Source organism: Corylus avellana, chromosome ca8, assembly GCF_901000735.1.
Source record: "Corylus avellana chromosome ca8, CavTom2PMs-1.0".
NCBI classification, from domain to species: Eukaryota; Viridiplantae; Streptophyta; class Magnoliopsida; order Fagales; family Betulaceae; genus Corylus; species Corylus avellana.
Genome location: NC_081548.1, coordinates 24328862 through 24344294, shown reverse-complemented (window position 1 = coordinate 24344294; position 15433 = coordinate 24328862). Strand labels below are relative to the sequence as shown.

The 15433-nt window shown below is 36.7% G+C and overlaps 2 protein-coding genes across 3 annotated transcripts; one reads left to right on the top strand and one right to left on the bottom strand.

Moving 5' to 3' along the window:
- The first annotated feature begins 266 nt into the window (after window positions 1–266).
- Window positions 267–8226, top strand: LOC132189009 (uncharacterized). Of its 2 annotated transcripts, XM_059603472.1 has the most exons (16): window positions 267–594; window positions 1023–1366; window positions 1720–1840; window positions 1954–2071; window positions 2796–2941; window positions 3408–3479; window positions 4464–4532; window positions 4633–4713; window positions 4789–4908; window positions 4989–5063; window positions 5218–5298; window positions 6150–6223; window positions 6322–6382; window positions 6816–6871; window positions 7778–7863; window positions 7940–8226. In XM_059603472.1, the coding sequence occupies exons 1-15, from the start codon at window positions 424–426 to the stop codon at window positions 7860–7862; spliced, it is 1674 nt and encodes a 557-aa protein (XP_059459455.1). In that variant the 5' UTR covers window positions 267–423; the 3' UTR covers window position 7863; window positions 7940–8226. The 2 variants fall into 2 exon arrangements, with proteins under 2 accessions (XP_059459455.1, XP_059459456.1); XM_059603473.1 differs by lacking the exons at window positions 6150–6223; window positions 6322–6382.
- Window positions 8079–13883, bottom strand: LOC132189007 (uncharacterized). Its single transcript, XM_059603471.1, has 12 exons — window positions 13521–13883; window positions 13011–13230; window positions 12718–12918; window positions 12526–12596; window positions 12000–12162; window positions 10497–11090; window positions 9977–10357; window positions 9796–9871; window positions 9662–9725; window positions 8985–9120; window positions 8509–8622; window positions 8079–8422 (listed from the first exon to the last, which is right to left on the bottom strand). Exons 1-12 carry the CDS (start codon window positions 13811–13813, stop codon window positions 8357–8359), a joined length of 2379 nt encoding a protein of 792 aa, XP_059459454.1. The 5' UTR covers window positions 13814–13883; the 3' UTR covers window positions 8079–8356.
- Window positions 13884–15433: the final 1550 nt, after the last annotated feature.

Sequence of the window (15433 nt, the reverse complement as noted above, 5' to 3'; positions counted from 1 at the left end):
TTAATTTGTTTTTTAATTAAAAATAATATTTTATTAGTGGGATATGTGTCCCATTTGTGGTCATAGGATTTCTGAGATTAGTGGGATATGTGTCCCATTTGTGCCCATAGGATTTCTAAGAAGAAATCCTAGCCTTGAATTGAATATTCTCCAGTCCATTATGGACTGGAGAGGATCCTGTTCCCTTTTTCAGCCGTTTGTTCCACAAATGGCTTAAATATTAAGAATTGCAAGAATCTTAATCGAACGACTTAGGAAAAGAAAAAAGTACACAAATGAAACGATCAAGATCACGTTGACGTACAGTATGAAAAAGTGACTCGGGGTCCCATATAACACCTAAGACTCCCCCATCCATTCTCCTCGACTAAGCTAGTAAGCTCAGCCGCCATTGCCTTCCGAGAGAGCCGTTGTGAAAGTGGAATGGCGAACGACACCGAAACGGCGCAGGTTAGCCTCGACCCTGAGCCTGCGCATGTTATCTCCGCCACAGTGGAATGCCAAGACAGCACCGGCGATGACATTGCGCGGGCTCTCCACGACGTCCTACAAGGCTTGCCTTCACACGTCGTGAAGGACTTGGTGTCCATCGGGGTTCGTTCTTTTACGATTCTTAGGGTTTCTGAATTTTCTTGAACGATTTTTGAATTTGTTTTCGTTCTTTGAAGCTACTCATAAAAGCTTGGTTGGATTACTTTGATGAGGAAAAAATAATTGTAGTATTTAATTATTGAGCATAATTATATGGTTATGAAAACCCTGATACTTAATGTCGTTGTCTAGTTAATAGCTTCAATGCTCAATAGAAACTTAACGAATGTGAAATTACTCGGTGAAATTGATCACAGTCGGTTTATATGTCTAGAATTGCGAAAACCGAATTGATAGATTGTGTTGTTGATGCCAGTGGATCCACCGTTGATAGATATTAGTTCATCGCTCTACGTGGAAATAGATTAAATGTCTTTTATAGGAAAATTTCAATGACTCATGCGATTTTATGATATTTTGTTGCATTGTAGGTATGCTGCCGATGCATATTTCGGCTGTTTGGGACCCGAGATAATATTTATTCTTGCTCCTCGCACTCACCGTCGATATTGAGTTCAGTTCTTAAAGAACATGAAGACTCGAGCAGAAGGCCCACTTCTGAGGAATTGGAAGTCGAGGCAGTGCTTTGCACCCTTTGTTTAGGTATTTTGCAGTTCACGTATTGTGATGACAAAGAAATGGTGGTGAAAAAAAGCGCTAATGATATGGCTGTTGCGGTTTCTGAGCTGGTAAAGCGAGAGGGCTATCAGATTGATAGCTTCTCCCTTGAAGTGTCCATACCTCCACTTATCCTTGAAAACGAACACTTGTTTTGGTAAGAATTGTTGTCATGCTGAAGCTATGTAATCTCTAATTAAAACCCCGAGCACGTGTAAGTAGTGGTACCTGTCCTTGTCAAATTCAAAAGATGGGGTGCTTAAAATTGGGTTAATCCTTTTTGCTATCTAAAGAAAGAAAGTCTTATCATGCTTATTATGCTTGTAAGCAACCTTTTAAATTTCTTTAGGACTGAAAATGTTCTAATATTCATGGAGGGTTCTTGTCACTATGATTTTCCCCCTGGTAACACTGATATCTGTTTTGGTACATTTTCTGGGGGGGTTTTTTTGCCCATTAATATAGCTATTATGACTTGGTGACAATCGTTTCAATTTCCAATTTTTGTAGGTTGTACATGAAAAGCAAGTATGGGTCTGAACTTTGGTTCCAAGGGAGGTCACTTTCTCAATGTATATCTGCAAAGGATGCCTTGAAATTCTACTTGACACAACCCCTTGAAGCATTGCTGGTGAGTAAAGATTCACTTCCTGTACTGAAAATTCCTAGGATTCAAAAGGGTTGAGAATATTTTGAATTCTCGTATTTTGCATTTATATATTATGAAAATTAAAAGTTTCACAGGATTGTAAATCAGGTATGAGCGCTTTCCGGATCCGTTTGACATACACTCACTCTAAAGCATCAAAAATGGTTCAGAGTGTTGCAGTGAGCACACAGGGTTGCAAGAGAAAAAATACAGGCATGTAAAGATTTATATCAACCCCAATTGTTCTTGTAGGTTCATTATGAAAGCCATAAGTAAAACACCCCTTAATTCTGTATCACTCAATGTTATTGCTCTGTTTTCAAGTTTAAAAGACATCTAATGCCATGTCCATGTAGTTCTAATTTATGTTCTGATTTTATTGGGAAACTAAGATTGAAGATTGAGATGTTTCCTAACTATCCTAAATAAGAATTTTATCTTTAAAAAATTGCTACATTAAGGTATATAATTATACAAGTTCTGTCAGAATTAGATTTCAGGTTTGGATTTATGTATTGGGAGATAATCTGATTCTGAAGATTTTGTGGAGAATTCGAACCATGATTGGGAAAGATACATGCTTTCTATCTCTTTTTCAATTTGAGATGTTTAATGAATGAATTCAGTGATCTCTATGCTTGTCGCTCTAAGTGCTAAAGCTAAAGCCTTATGAATGGTAGGAGGGAGGTGGAGTTCCAACTTCCAAGTTTTTGTAATTATTGTATTTGTCGTTCAAGGTATATATATATATATGTGTGTGTGTGTGTGTGGCTAGGATATTCATTATTCATAAGAACACTATAATCCTCTGGCTAATATATTCCAGATTAGGCCCCAAAACTATGACTAATGTCCAAATTTTATTCATTTTGATCACTAATTTATTTGCATTATACCTTGACTTCGAATGCTGAATTAACTTTGCTGATTGATGCAGGCACCGGAAACAGTGCAGACTCTATTGATGATTGTGTAGTTGGGGACATTGAATGCTCTGGTTTAGCTGATGTGACCATTGAAAGGTCTTTCGATGGTTTGCAAGATAATGGGTCTTCTCAGTGCTTTAAATTTCCACAAGAGAAGGTAATTATTTTGCTCCTTCTGGCCTAGAGCTTCACTATAAGGCTGGTGTTTGGTATGGTTTTTCTACCAACTCAATATATAAATGATCTTAACACTTTGAGGACTATCAAGTTTATGAATTAGTTATTGAACTAGCTTCTATTTATGACTGAAATAGGAGAATGCTTCTCTTACCAGCTGGTATCATTCTAATTCTGTACTGAACGATGTGGCAAAGGCAGTTTGAAATTAATGGTTAAAAGACGATCATTTTGATTTCATAATAAGAAAGAGACAAGTGCTGGGTGGTCTTACTCTTTGTACAAGTTAGTATAAATGGGTTGCCTTTTTAATTTCAATCACGAACTGGATTTGAAGTCACTGCAGTTCATGTTGTTGTGCTGATTGATTTATTAGACTATTTTGCTTTGGTTGGTTGTTAGATTTAATATGGTCCTGACATTGTTTGTGTTATCTAATTGTCTAGGTCAATGAGGCCTGCCACTTGGTGCTTCTATGCCACAGAACACCTATCTACTTTGGTGGGAGATACATGAAGGTGAACAATGCTATAAAGAATTTAGTTTCTTCTTTAGGAATATTTATTTTAGCAATTAAATTTGCGGGATTTTAGTGTGTTTGGTGTCTAGTCTATCACTTTTAACCTCATGGCTATGTCTAAATCTTATGTGTTACATTCAATATTCCAAATATTGTTTATGTTGCTTGATTTCTAATCTTTTCAGTTTAATAAGGAAACAGTTTCTTTCCTTGTTACTTCTACAATAATAAGAAGCATATTGATGAGGTTAAACTTGGAAGAGAAGAAGAGAAGAGGGAGTTGATGTACTACAAAGGGTAGTGGAATTACTAGTCAGTAAGTAGCTTACCATAGAGATGCTCTGAAGGTGCAAGGATTGTTCCCAGTTTTTGCATGCTGTGGAGATAATGATCAACTGCGTCATCCACCGAAAGTGTTGAAGAGCAATAAGATCAAAGTATCCCCACAATGGTGGAATAAGACCCTTTCTGTTTGTAAGGGGTTTTACATGGTGCACGTGTTCTTAACGTCATCCAAATCTTAAATATAGGCCAAGAAAAAAGCAAAAGAAGTCTAAAGAGAGGGTATGACATGTTTTAATTTAAATAGTGAGGCCAACACCCTACGTAAACTTCATGTGGTCACATTATTTACATGGAAGCAGACGCCTTGGCAAGAGAATATATTGTGCTAGCAAGCCGTCGTGTGTGGATATGATCCTGAATCATCCATTATGATTCATTTTTACACGTCAAGAAAAGTTCCTGCATGAACATTTTTCTATTAAAGATGGGCACATACATCATTATATCTATTGGTACATTGTGGAACATCTTTTTTTACAATGTTACTCGATACTTGAAAGTTTATTCTTAGTGGCAAAGCAATATTTGATGGTTAATTGAACATGAAAGGTGTACACCGTGCAACTTACAATCCGAGCTATTAGTATTTGTACTGCAGTACCCACAGATTGTCACTGTATTACTCTTTGTGTTGCAGTACTCGAGAAATGTGAGTCAAACACGATGGATCATTGATGATGAAAGAATGGGAGAAGCATCTGTTGAGGTACCATCTATTCTTTCTGTCATGGCCGTTATATTCTAATTGAGTTGCTTTTATGGAGTGACGGGTGAAAAACTGATAAGAGTAATGTGCTTATTTGTAGGAGATAATAGGTAGCAACATCCTTCCTATGTGTAAAGGTGACAATCATAAGTTTCATGCTGCTGGAAGAGAGGATATCGATGTAAAGATCTGCTTTCCTTACTTCAATGTTGAGCTAAATGAATGAAGTCCTGAATAATGGCACTTCTCTTTTCAGGTTCGAATGTTGGGTTCAGGTAGGCCTTTCCTCGTTGAGATACAAAATGCCCGCCATATACCATCCGATGCACTTGTCAAAGAAATAGAAATAAAGATAAATGACTTGGAAAATAAATTGGTAAGTTCAATGCCGATTTGATGTGTCACTTATTATTATTATTAAAAATTGTGATAACTATGAGTACCCTTTGGATGCAGGTTGGGGTAAAAAATTTGAAAGTTGTAGGCTATGAAGGGTGGACCCTGATACATGAAGGAGAAGCAGAGAAGCAGGTTTGTGTTTATATAATCTTATTTTATATAAATAATACGAATTCATTGTTCACTATATTTTCATACCTGTATGTTTATTTGCATGATGTTTTGAAATACATTTACAAAATTAGACCTGGATTCTTATTTTTACTATGTCACGTATCTCAAGCAGAAGCAATATGCTGCACTAGTGTGGATATCGCGCCCACTCGAGGATGAAGACTTGGAGTCTATATCCTCACTCAAGGACACGGTGAGTTGTTTGCGATCTTCATATCTTTATAAATCTTCTCTTTTTCATATCTTTTTATTGTGTTAAAGTTTGGAACATGATACCCCTTGTGATGCTCTACTTCAATGGAATTTTGCATGAAGCAGTACAAGGGAAAAGTATCCTGTAGGAATTAAGGAAATTACATGTCCTGTTCATCAGTTCTGTAGTGCAAACATCTTAATTGAGTTCATCAATGTGTACAGTCAATTGACCAACTAATTCTTTGGAAAAAATTGGAGATAGGAACAAATGAAAGGGCTAGTACCAACCGGTAATGCAAACATGCCTCTCTCCCTTGGAAATCATCCTGTACCTCGGGCAGGGGTTAGTCTATCAAGAACATGCTGATTATGGGGATATTATGTCTTGCTTTTTTTGAGTTCCAATAAATATTGTTAAGACATTATTCATTGTGGAAACCCAAAGAGAAAGGATGCATTAGTTGCTTATTTCTATGTCTAGACACAGCCATATCTTCATAAGTTACTTTTATAAGGACTTTTGCTCACTGTCTGGAAAGGCATCAATCTGCTCTATATTTAAGTATATATTCAAGTACTATGGGGCAATCGAAGTGAGAGAGCTACAGGTCCTTATGAACATTTAATGATCAGGATGTCTCTGAATTTACATATGGAGCCTTTAGCAATATTCAGTTTTACCTGTCCTTGTTGAATGAGAGAATCTTTTTATCTGCTTTCTTGATACTTCTATCCATTGTCATATCTTTTCTTCTTAGTTTCTTCGCAACTGGAATTACTCTAGATAAGGCTGCCCTTACAAAGCTTATTTTCCTAATAAAAGTTGTAATCTGCTTTTGTTCCATACAGAAAATTTTGCAGAGGACCCCAATAAGGGTGCTTCATCGTCGAAGTCCATTAGAACGTGAAAAGATAATACATTGGTTGGAGCCTTACTAATATGTAGCATAGCTTTTTTAAAGATCTGCTGTTTTGGCTATATTCAGAATATCTAAATCTTCTTTTTCTTTTCAAAATTTAGGATGAAAATTGAGAGCATTGGTGGAAGTTCTCAATATTTTCTTTTGCATCTATGCACCCAGGTAGTGTAATTTATTTTACTTTGATACCAATATACTTGTATACCGACATTATATTTGTGATTTTAACCAAATCGATGAATTATGGTTAACCAGATCCATTTTAACCTTAATCCCAATCTCTGGTTATACAACATACATTTGAATTTTGTTGATTTATAATAGGATATGTTAGATTTTAATGGTTCTGTTTATAATTAAAAAAAAATGATGGGGCTTCTTAAAGGGTGTTTAAGCTTTTAAAGAGCAGAAGATACCATTAAAATCTTAAGCTATATTATTTCTGCTTTATAAATGGCATGTACAATAAAAGGACTTGGCTCAGATCACAACGAGTTTTATGAAGAGTTTGACCACTCTTAGTTGCATGAAAGACTGATTTCCTGAGTTCATATATGACAAACACAAAACACTAATGCTGGTATTTGGAATTCAGGCTGGAACATATATCAAGGAGTTTGTCCATGGGGATCTTGGGCGTACACATCCTAGGTATGATATGTAACCTTTTATATTGAATCAGAAAATGATTTCACTGTATTACCTATCACATCAATTGCTTTACTATGATTTATATCACTCCAATTTAGCTGTTTTTAACCCCAAGATAGCTCAATCGGCTAAGGACCATGCCTCATGAAACGGAAGCCCTAGTTTGTTTCTCCCCTTCAGTCAATTACTTATCCAAGAAAAAAATAGTTTTTTTTTTTTTGCTTTATTGTTAAGGGTCCAGTTTGTTGTAGTAAATGGACTGTTCTATGGCATTTTGGCTCTGCACAATGCTACCCTTGCTGGTGCTGTTGATTTGGATATGATAATATTTATAAGGTTAAAGTACAATTATGGCCCCTGGACTATGTATTAGATTTTAACTTAGTCCCTAATGTTACCCTTGTCTTGCCTTCCGGTACTGGTCCAATCTTGCCTTCCCATCGCTGGCCCAACAGAATTGGCTTTTTGGTTGATGGTTTTGTACTACCTCTTCTTGAATTGGTGATATGGCCCCCATCTTCTCTGATTTTATGAATCCAATTGTGGCTTAATGTGCCATGTTAGCAATGTAGGGACAGGTGGGACAAAGCCATCAGCCAATTCCACAGGCTAATGATGGCAAGGAAAGGTTAACATTGGGGTGTTTTCATAATTTTGAGGACTAAGTTTACAGAATCGATAATTTAGGGACTAAAATCGTATTTTGACCTATATCTAAATTGCATCTGTTTACAAACATCCAACTTCTTGGGATCATGGTTTTATCATATTGGTACCAGATGCATGCTAGAACACTTTCTAATGCAATTACTGAAGAAAATGTGAGAATCAAAGACAATGGGTAATGGTTTATCATCAAGTCTTTATTTAAAGAGGTATGACTCTTTTTCGTTTTTCGTTTTGCAGCGTTGGATCCATCCTAGGTTGCAGAGCAGAGATAGTTCAACTTGATGTTACAGATGTGAAAATGGACTGTTTTCAGACACAATGAGGTCATTTCACCAGTATTAGTTTCAGCACGCCCTTTGTTTTTTACGTGGTTCTAAGATTTTGAATGTGCCATTGCAGTTAAGAGAGTTTCTGCTACAAATAGCTTTTTGCAACTGATCAAAAGAGAGATGTCTCCACGAATTTGCCAAGCATGCACACTTCCCACATCCTCTGGTGTTTCAGATTAGGACAAGCCCCGGATGAGTATCGTTTTGAGTTGCAGAATAGAATGAATAGTTATTTCAATTGATTGCCTCGGACAGCCGAGGAGAGTCGCACATATTCTTTTTGCATATGAATTGTTAAAAATAATTCCCAACAATCGTAGTATAAAATGCCAAAAAAGACAACCATGATTTCCTTTATTTCCTTTGTAGTTATGCTTAAAAAGAAAAAGGAAAAAAAAGGTTGGTAAAAATAAAAGATTCAGCCTTGGGCAGATGTGCATCATATCCAGCCTCCCGCCAAGGCTTCACTTTCTTCAACTAATGGAATCTACTCAATCCATGATGCATCCAACATCTTGGCCATAAAACCGTACCGGTCAGCAGCTTCATCAATCTGCAAGTAGAAGACCCCACGACCGATAATTCACAAGCAGACAAAAACACACAACAACTAAGGAAAAATATATAATTAAATGTTACCATTTTTTGTGTAGGACGTCCAGCTCCATGCCCTGCCTTACACTCAATGCGACCAATGATAGGATTGATCTGGGGGCTTTTCTCCAAGCTTGTGCACAGAACATATTGCATGGTCTGACAACGAATAGAAACCATTTTCAGAAGAGGAAAAAAACAAGCAAAGAAAATTAAATAACACACGTGCAAGATGCATATCTACAATGGGTACAGCGAAGAGCGAGCTAGACATGTAGTTCATAAATTTCCGATACCTGCTAATCAAGCACTGCCCTTTTATATGCATAATGCATGAGTTGTAGCACATTTATGAGTAACTAATAATGATGATAATGGCATCATAGAAGAAAATCTAAAATGCGACTACATAGACAGAAAATGAATAAACAATAATACGTAATACATCATTCTTACATCGCACTTAGAGAAGAAAGGGCTAGTAAAACTTCCAAGTTTTCTGCTAAAGATAAAGGACTAACCGCTAATAACTTCAGTGAGTGCAATGGCACAACCCTATCATCATGATCAGCGGTCAACAACATTGTGGGTGGATACTGGGAAGGTTGATCCGGATGCTTTTCCCAAGGTCTCCTGACATTATGCAGTGGAGAATACCTAAGAGAAAACCCAATAAAATCAACAGTGAGTAACATCCAAACTCTCCTATGTGAAGAAGCCTAACAAAACAATTCCATAATATACTGTTTCAGTAGAAACAAAATATAAAATGGTTGTTTTAATAAGTAAAAATATGTTAAAAGTGCAAAAAAGGAGCAGTCCAAAACAAAAAGGTAATGATACGTACTAATGACGAATATCTAATACAATCCAAGCTTCTTAGAACATAAGATAATCATGGCAAACAAAATCTGAACAAGGTAAATTATATCATGGAGCATTGAATCAAGAAAGAAAAATCAATATGGATAATGCTAGAACTGTGAGGTAAAAGTGAGCATACACAATCACATACACTGAATTGAATAGCAATCAATAAATTGAACTTTCAAGTCCAATATCACAAGATCGAGAAAAGTTGATAGTTTTCGAGGTTCTCATAATGTGGTAGAAAATTACAAATTAAAGTTTTGAAGCGATGATGTGAAGTACTGTAAGCTTCCTATCAGATACTTAGCATAGGATAAGATTTACTCACTTGATTATCCAATGAAACTCTTCCTCCTTGTCTGAAGAACCATAATCAGTAGTCCATGCATGGCCTAGAAAGCAAGCTAATTCAGTACATGATTCAAAAGTGTTAACTAGTGAAACCAATAGATTTAAACTAACCAATTGTGAACTTATGGAATCGCAGCATGTCCATAACACCAACATGAGCCAAAGCACAACCAAAAAGATCAGGTCTCTGCCAAAAAAAGAAAGTAATTTAATCAAAGCACTCAAAATGACTATGACAAGAGATAGAATCAAGGATACAATCAAGCAATAGCACCATCTAATACAGCAATACCTGATTTATGCAAGCCCCAACAAGAAGCCCACCATTGCTTCCACCTTCTATACACAACTTTTTGGGTTGGGTATAACCAGCAGATATAAGGTATTCAGCAGCAGAAATGAAGTCATCAAAGCAATTTTGCTTCTTTGCAAGTGAACCCGCTTTATGCCATTCCTCTCCATACTCTCCACCACCACGAATGTTTGCTATGCAGAAAACAGCACCTAGATGCCGTGTGAGTACGATACGACCAACACTGAATGATGGTGTAAGACTAATGTTAAATCCACCATATCCATATAACAAACAGGGGTGTGATCCATCCAAATGAATATTCTTTTGGGCCACAATGAACATCGGTATCTTGGTACCATCCTTACTAGGCACAAAAACCTGGAGATGAGAAAGCCATTCAAGTAAACACATACTGCAGAGTAGAGAGACAGAGAGGAGCAGATGCCCCTAACCATCAAAGTGAATGTGAAGAAGAAGCAAATTACAGTGATTAGGTCATCAAGATGATAAAAGTTACCTGATCGACATGGAACTCTGAGCGATCAAACCCAGGAACAACAATTTCACGAAATATCTTCATATCAGGAACCTCAGATTCTAAATTGCACTGATAAATTATACCGGGGGCAAGAAAGCTAGTAAACCCAATAAAAACCACATTGTCTTTACGCCTTGCAGAAATCCCATTTACTGTCCCTATGTCAATGGGTAATTGATGCAGCAAGGAACCTGATTTCAAGTCCCTTATCTGCAGAACATACTTAACATCGCTCAGGTAACTCACAATCATTTGGTTACCATTAACAGCACTAGCTGATTCAAGTACATCCTTTTCAGCCTCTTGGATAACATCAGTCCAAACAGTTGGTTCCTTCAAATCTACTCGGGTTAACTTATATTTTGGAGCATCTTTATTTGTCAGAAAAGTAAAAACGGTGTCATCATTTGCAACAGCATGATATTGTGCATCAAATTCATCAATAAGCTTAATAAATGGGGGCAAGTCATTTTTCCCCTTCAAACCTAGAAGGCCATTAGGAAGTTCAGACAAGTCACAGTAATAAAATTTGTTGACAGGGTCACAACCTTCATCAATGTACAGAAGAACATACTGCACAATAACATGAAAGTGGATTCAGTTCAGTGAAAATCCAAAATAATAATAATAATAAAGAATAGTTTAAGAAATTGCATTTGCATTTCTTATCTAAACCAAATTATTTAGGCATTCTAGCTCATGCATGCACAAACATGCATGTAGGCACTTACTGAAAAGACTGTTTAAGTAGAAAGACTAACAACATGGCATAATGATGGTGCCTCATCCGAAAAATAAAAAAAAATAAAAAATAAAAAATAAAAAAAAAGCATTTTAAAGCTTTTTTGGTCAGCTTTCATTTAAATTATAGATCATGTTACTAAACCTGCACAGAGGCTCTTAAATTATCACTTCAACATCTCATTTGTCAGACAGATAACAAAGAAATGTAAAAAACGCAGTATTCAATCTGATGCATGCCGTCGGCTTGCCACAAATAACCTCTTACAGCACAACTTTGCACTGATTCTCACACTAAGTAAGCAAATCAATCCTCTAATTACTAGTAAAAACCTATTTCTCATACAAGTCTGCCATCGAGTCCTTCCCATGTACAAAAAGCCTTTGTTCTAATTCGGATTTTTTTTTTTCCCTGAAACCGTAGAGTGAAATTCTGGGTTTTCTGGGACAAGCTCATTTCTAATGCTAAAACTGAAACACTTTTTTTTGTTTGTTTGATAACCACTAAATCCGAAACACCGTTCAGGGATAGAGGAACTCCAAATTGTACTCTTTCCATGACAAGATAGAAACTATCCAAAAATAATAATACAAAATACGACAACAACATTGAAAATGCTACGTCACATGTTTACTTCATTAAAAAAATGTTGAGAATCACGCAGTTAGATTGACATCAATATAAGAAAGCAGATACAAATCCAACATAACCATAAACCCATGAAATGAGAGATGAATTACCTTCCCATCATCCGTAACACTAGCTCCAAACATGTATTTAGCGTTTTCAGGATCTCTCCAGCATAAAATATCTTCAGATTGATCCGTACCCAAGAAATGATAGTATAGCTCATGATAAAGGTTAGAATTAGTCTCCGTCCCAGCATCTACATTTTCTCCCTCTCTACAGCATAATACCACTATCATAACGGATTCAATACAACAATCCATAAAATTACAAATATGATGCACTAAATCCAATTAATCCTGCTCAAACATACGCAATATCATTACTATGGTTCATGGTTGGCAAATAGTCTAGAGATTCCTTCTTTTCTCCACTCAAATTCAAGTAAAATTCGTCTTAAGCAGTTCCAATATTCTCTTTTAACTTGCCCGAATTTATTTTCTATAGATTTTTTCCAAATTCTTTTTCTTCCCTAAAAATTGGTACGCGCAAATTTTAAAACCCATGATCATCCAAGAGGCAACCGGTCAGAATTTCAAAACTTTGCATAACTGTGAGAACTTGATGATGATCACGTACTTGGGAGCAGGATATCGGCTGTAGAAAAACCCTTTGCTATCATGGGTCCAACTGATGGACGAAAATTTAACCTGCAAAGATATATATATAACCCCTTTCATTTGTCTGTCTTCTCTTTCTATCAAAAAAGTCACTCTCTCCTTTGTTTTCTTTCCTTTTTTAGATGAATAAGACAAGCACAAAGACACTCACCCATGATAAAGTATCAGCTTCAACCTTCTTATCCTCAACCCGCATTACTTTGATTGTCACCCAATCGCTACCGCTCGCGCTAAGCCCGTACGCCAAGTATTTGGCATCCTCACTAACCGAGAGCGTGTTCAAAGAGACAGTTCCATCTTCGCTAAGCGCATTCGGGTCCAGCAAAACCTCAGGTTCTCCATCCAAACTATCCTGAATGACAAACAGAGAGAACTTCTCCTGTGAATATTCGTAACCAAACAAGGCGTATATAGCTCTACTAAATCCAATTGCAGCACACGAACCTGAACGTAGAGGACGTTCTGCGCTTGAAGCCCAGTGTTGTGAAAGTAGAAGTACTTGTTCCCTCGCCTGAAAGGCGCATCGTAACGCGGGTGGTCAAAGAGCTTCGTGATCTTCTCCCGAAGCTTCTCTCTCGTCTCGCACTTCTCGAGCACCGACCCTGTCAATTTCACCTGCTTCTGCACGAACTCTTTCACTTCCTCTGCGTCAGGATCCTCAAGCCTAACCAATTGAGAAGAAACAAAAAAAAAATGTAGTTCCAATCAAATTTCATTGAATGTTCCTAAAAATAACGTATCTGTTCGCAAATTTTCCCGATAAAATTTACGAAAAGGAAAATTTGAAACGCTTTTCAAGATTCTTCGGTGAACGATAACACAAATTTCTTCTTGTCGAGCCCATGGATAAAACCTCCAGTTGAATCGAAAAAGAAATGTTTGAATCATATTCACACATTTCCCATCGAAGCAACCAAAGCATTACGAAGTGAGAAATCCATTTCGTTCAATTACCATCGGTAAGGGTCGGCGATTTTTACTCCGTGGTAGTCTTCGACGACGGACTCGTCTCTGCGAGCAACCGGGTACTGCAGTGGCTCGTCTAGGGCACCAAGGGATCCCATTGTACGGGTCGAGCACGAAGAAGAGCAACGAAAAGATTTGAATGATTTGAAATGTGGCTTAGTGTTGCGTAGACGCGAGCTGTGACTTAATACACCTAGACTTGGGAGGCGGCGCGTATATCGGGGAATTGAGAAAGTGGGGGAAGCCAGAATGGCGTGCGTATGTCGAGCGAATGAGAACATTTTGACATTGCACTCACGCCGTTTGCCCGCTCGGGCTTAAGCGGGTTGGCGCTGTCGCGCATAAAGTGGTCCACGGTGTTGCCATTTTGTTCTAATTATGTTGCCATGTTTTGGACTGCCTCCTAAATTGATGCTAGCCAGTGGCTGGCCCTGGCCCGTGGCTGCCCATCCAAGTTGTTATCATGGACTATTAAATATCCTCACTTTTTTTTTTTTTTGGTTCTTTCTTTACTTTTAAGCAACGCTGGATTGATTCCATACAAATATTTCACAAAATTAAACGTGTCAATGTTTAATAATTATTGAATTTTGTAAAATATTCATGAAGTATTTATATGACATATAGCATTACTCTTTGTCTTTTGATCATATGTTTAGCATCAAACCCTCACTCATGGAATAATTCTACCCAAATTAGTTGGAAATGGGCTCAAGTCATTCAAGTAAGTTCTGTTAAGAAAGAGGAAAATTATATTAAAAATTGTATCGAGAACAAGTACAGCAAAATTAAGACACATTTGAAACTATAATGTTAATTTGTAATTACATCCACTTAAAATTGCCATATCATTCAACCCAAATAGGAAATTAATGCCTAATGCGATCTATTTTCGCAACGAGTAATATTGTAAATTACGTTTTTATCCTTTCAAGTGCCAATCAACCCTCACTACCATATAAAAAATAAATGTTCGATAATACACTATCATTTTATTGGGCTAATGTGGCAATGTCCATTAGCCCAATAAGATGGAGGTAGGATAAAGTGAAATTAAGTAGTATTGCTCTTTAAAAAAAAAAAAAAAAATCAATTGCTAATTAGCACTGACAAGTTATTAGAGTGAAATAATTATGGTGTAAAAGTGTAGTTTATAACATTACTCGTTTGTTATATCCATAGATTTGTTAACAACAATCTATGAAACCATTGAGTAGAGGTAGATGGAACAAGCATCTTAGAGCCATTTACTATTGTATCTTGATTGAAAAGTTGCCCTAACCTTGAGGGAGCGAGTAGGAAAGCGAGAAAGAGCAGAAGCAGCAGCATTGTCAATGCTGCAACAACAATAAAGTCGCACATTCGATTCTTGACAGTGCCTTTTCTGCTTCAACTTTCTTTCGGTGATTGACGTTGTTCCTTGGCTCAGGTATAGATGAGTTTGGACATCTTGAGGTTCTTTCACCTGTAATTAGTGTTGGTGAACCTTGAGAGGTTTATGACTCTTCTTGTTCTCTTTTTGCTTTAGTAACTGCCTTGTGCGGTCCCTTAGAAAGGAACGGGTCATTTGTTTGATTAATTTCCTACTTTGATTTGTTTACTTGCACTATTAATTTTCATTTTTTAGTATATTGCAGGGGAGTTCATCAATTTTCAGTATTTTGATCACTTGTAACCCTTTCCCTATTTAATTATTAAAAAAAAAATGTCGATCTTCAAATTTTATGTTGTTGCATTTAATAGTTTACATAGTCTTATGTCATTTTTAAAAAAATAATATGACAATATATACATTAAATATGAAAAATTTAAGGATAAAGTCCACTTAACTCCCTAAAACTACCACTTTAATGACAATCTACCCCCCAAACTATCAATCAGGACAATTTACCCCCCAAACT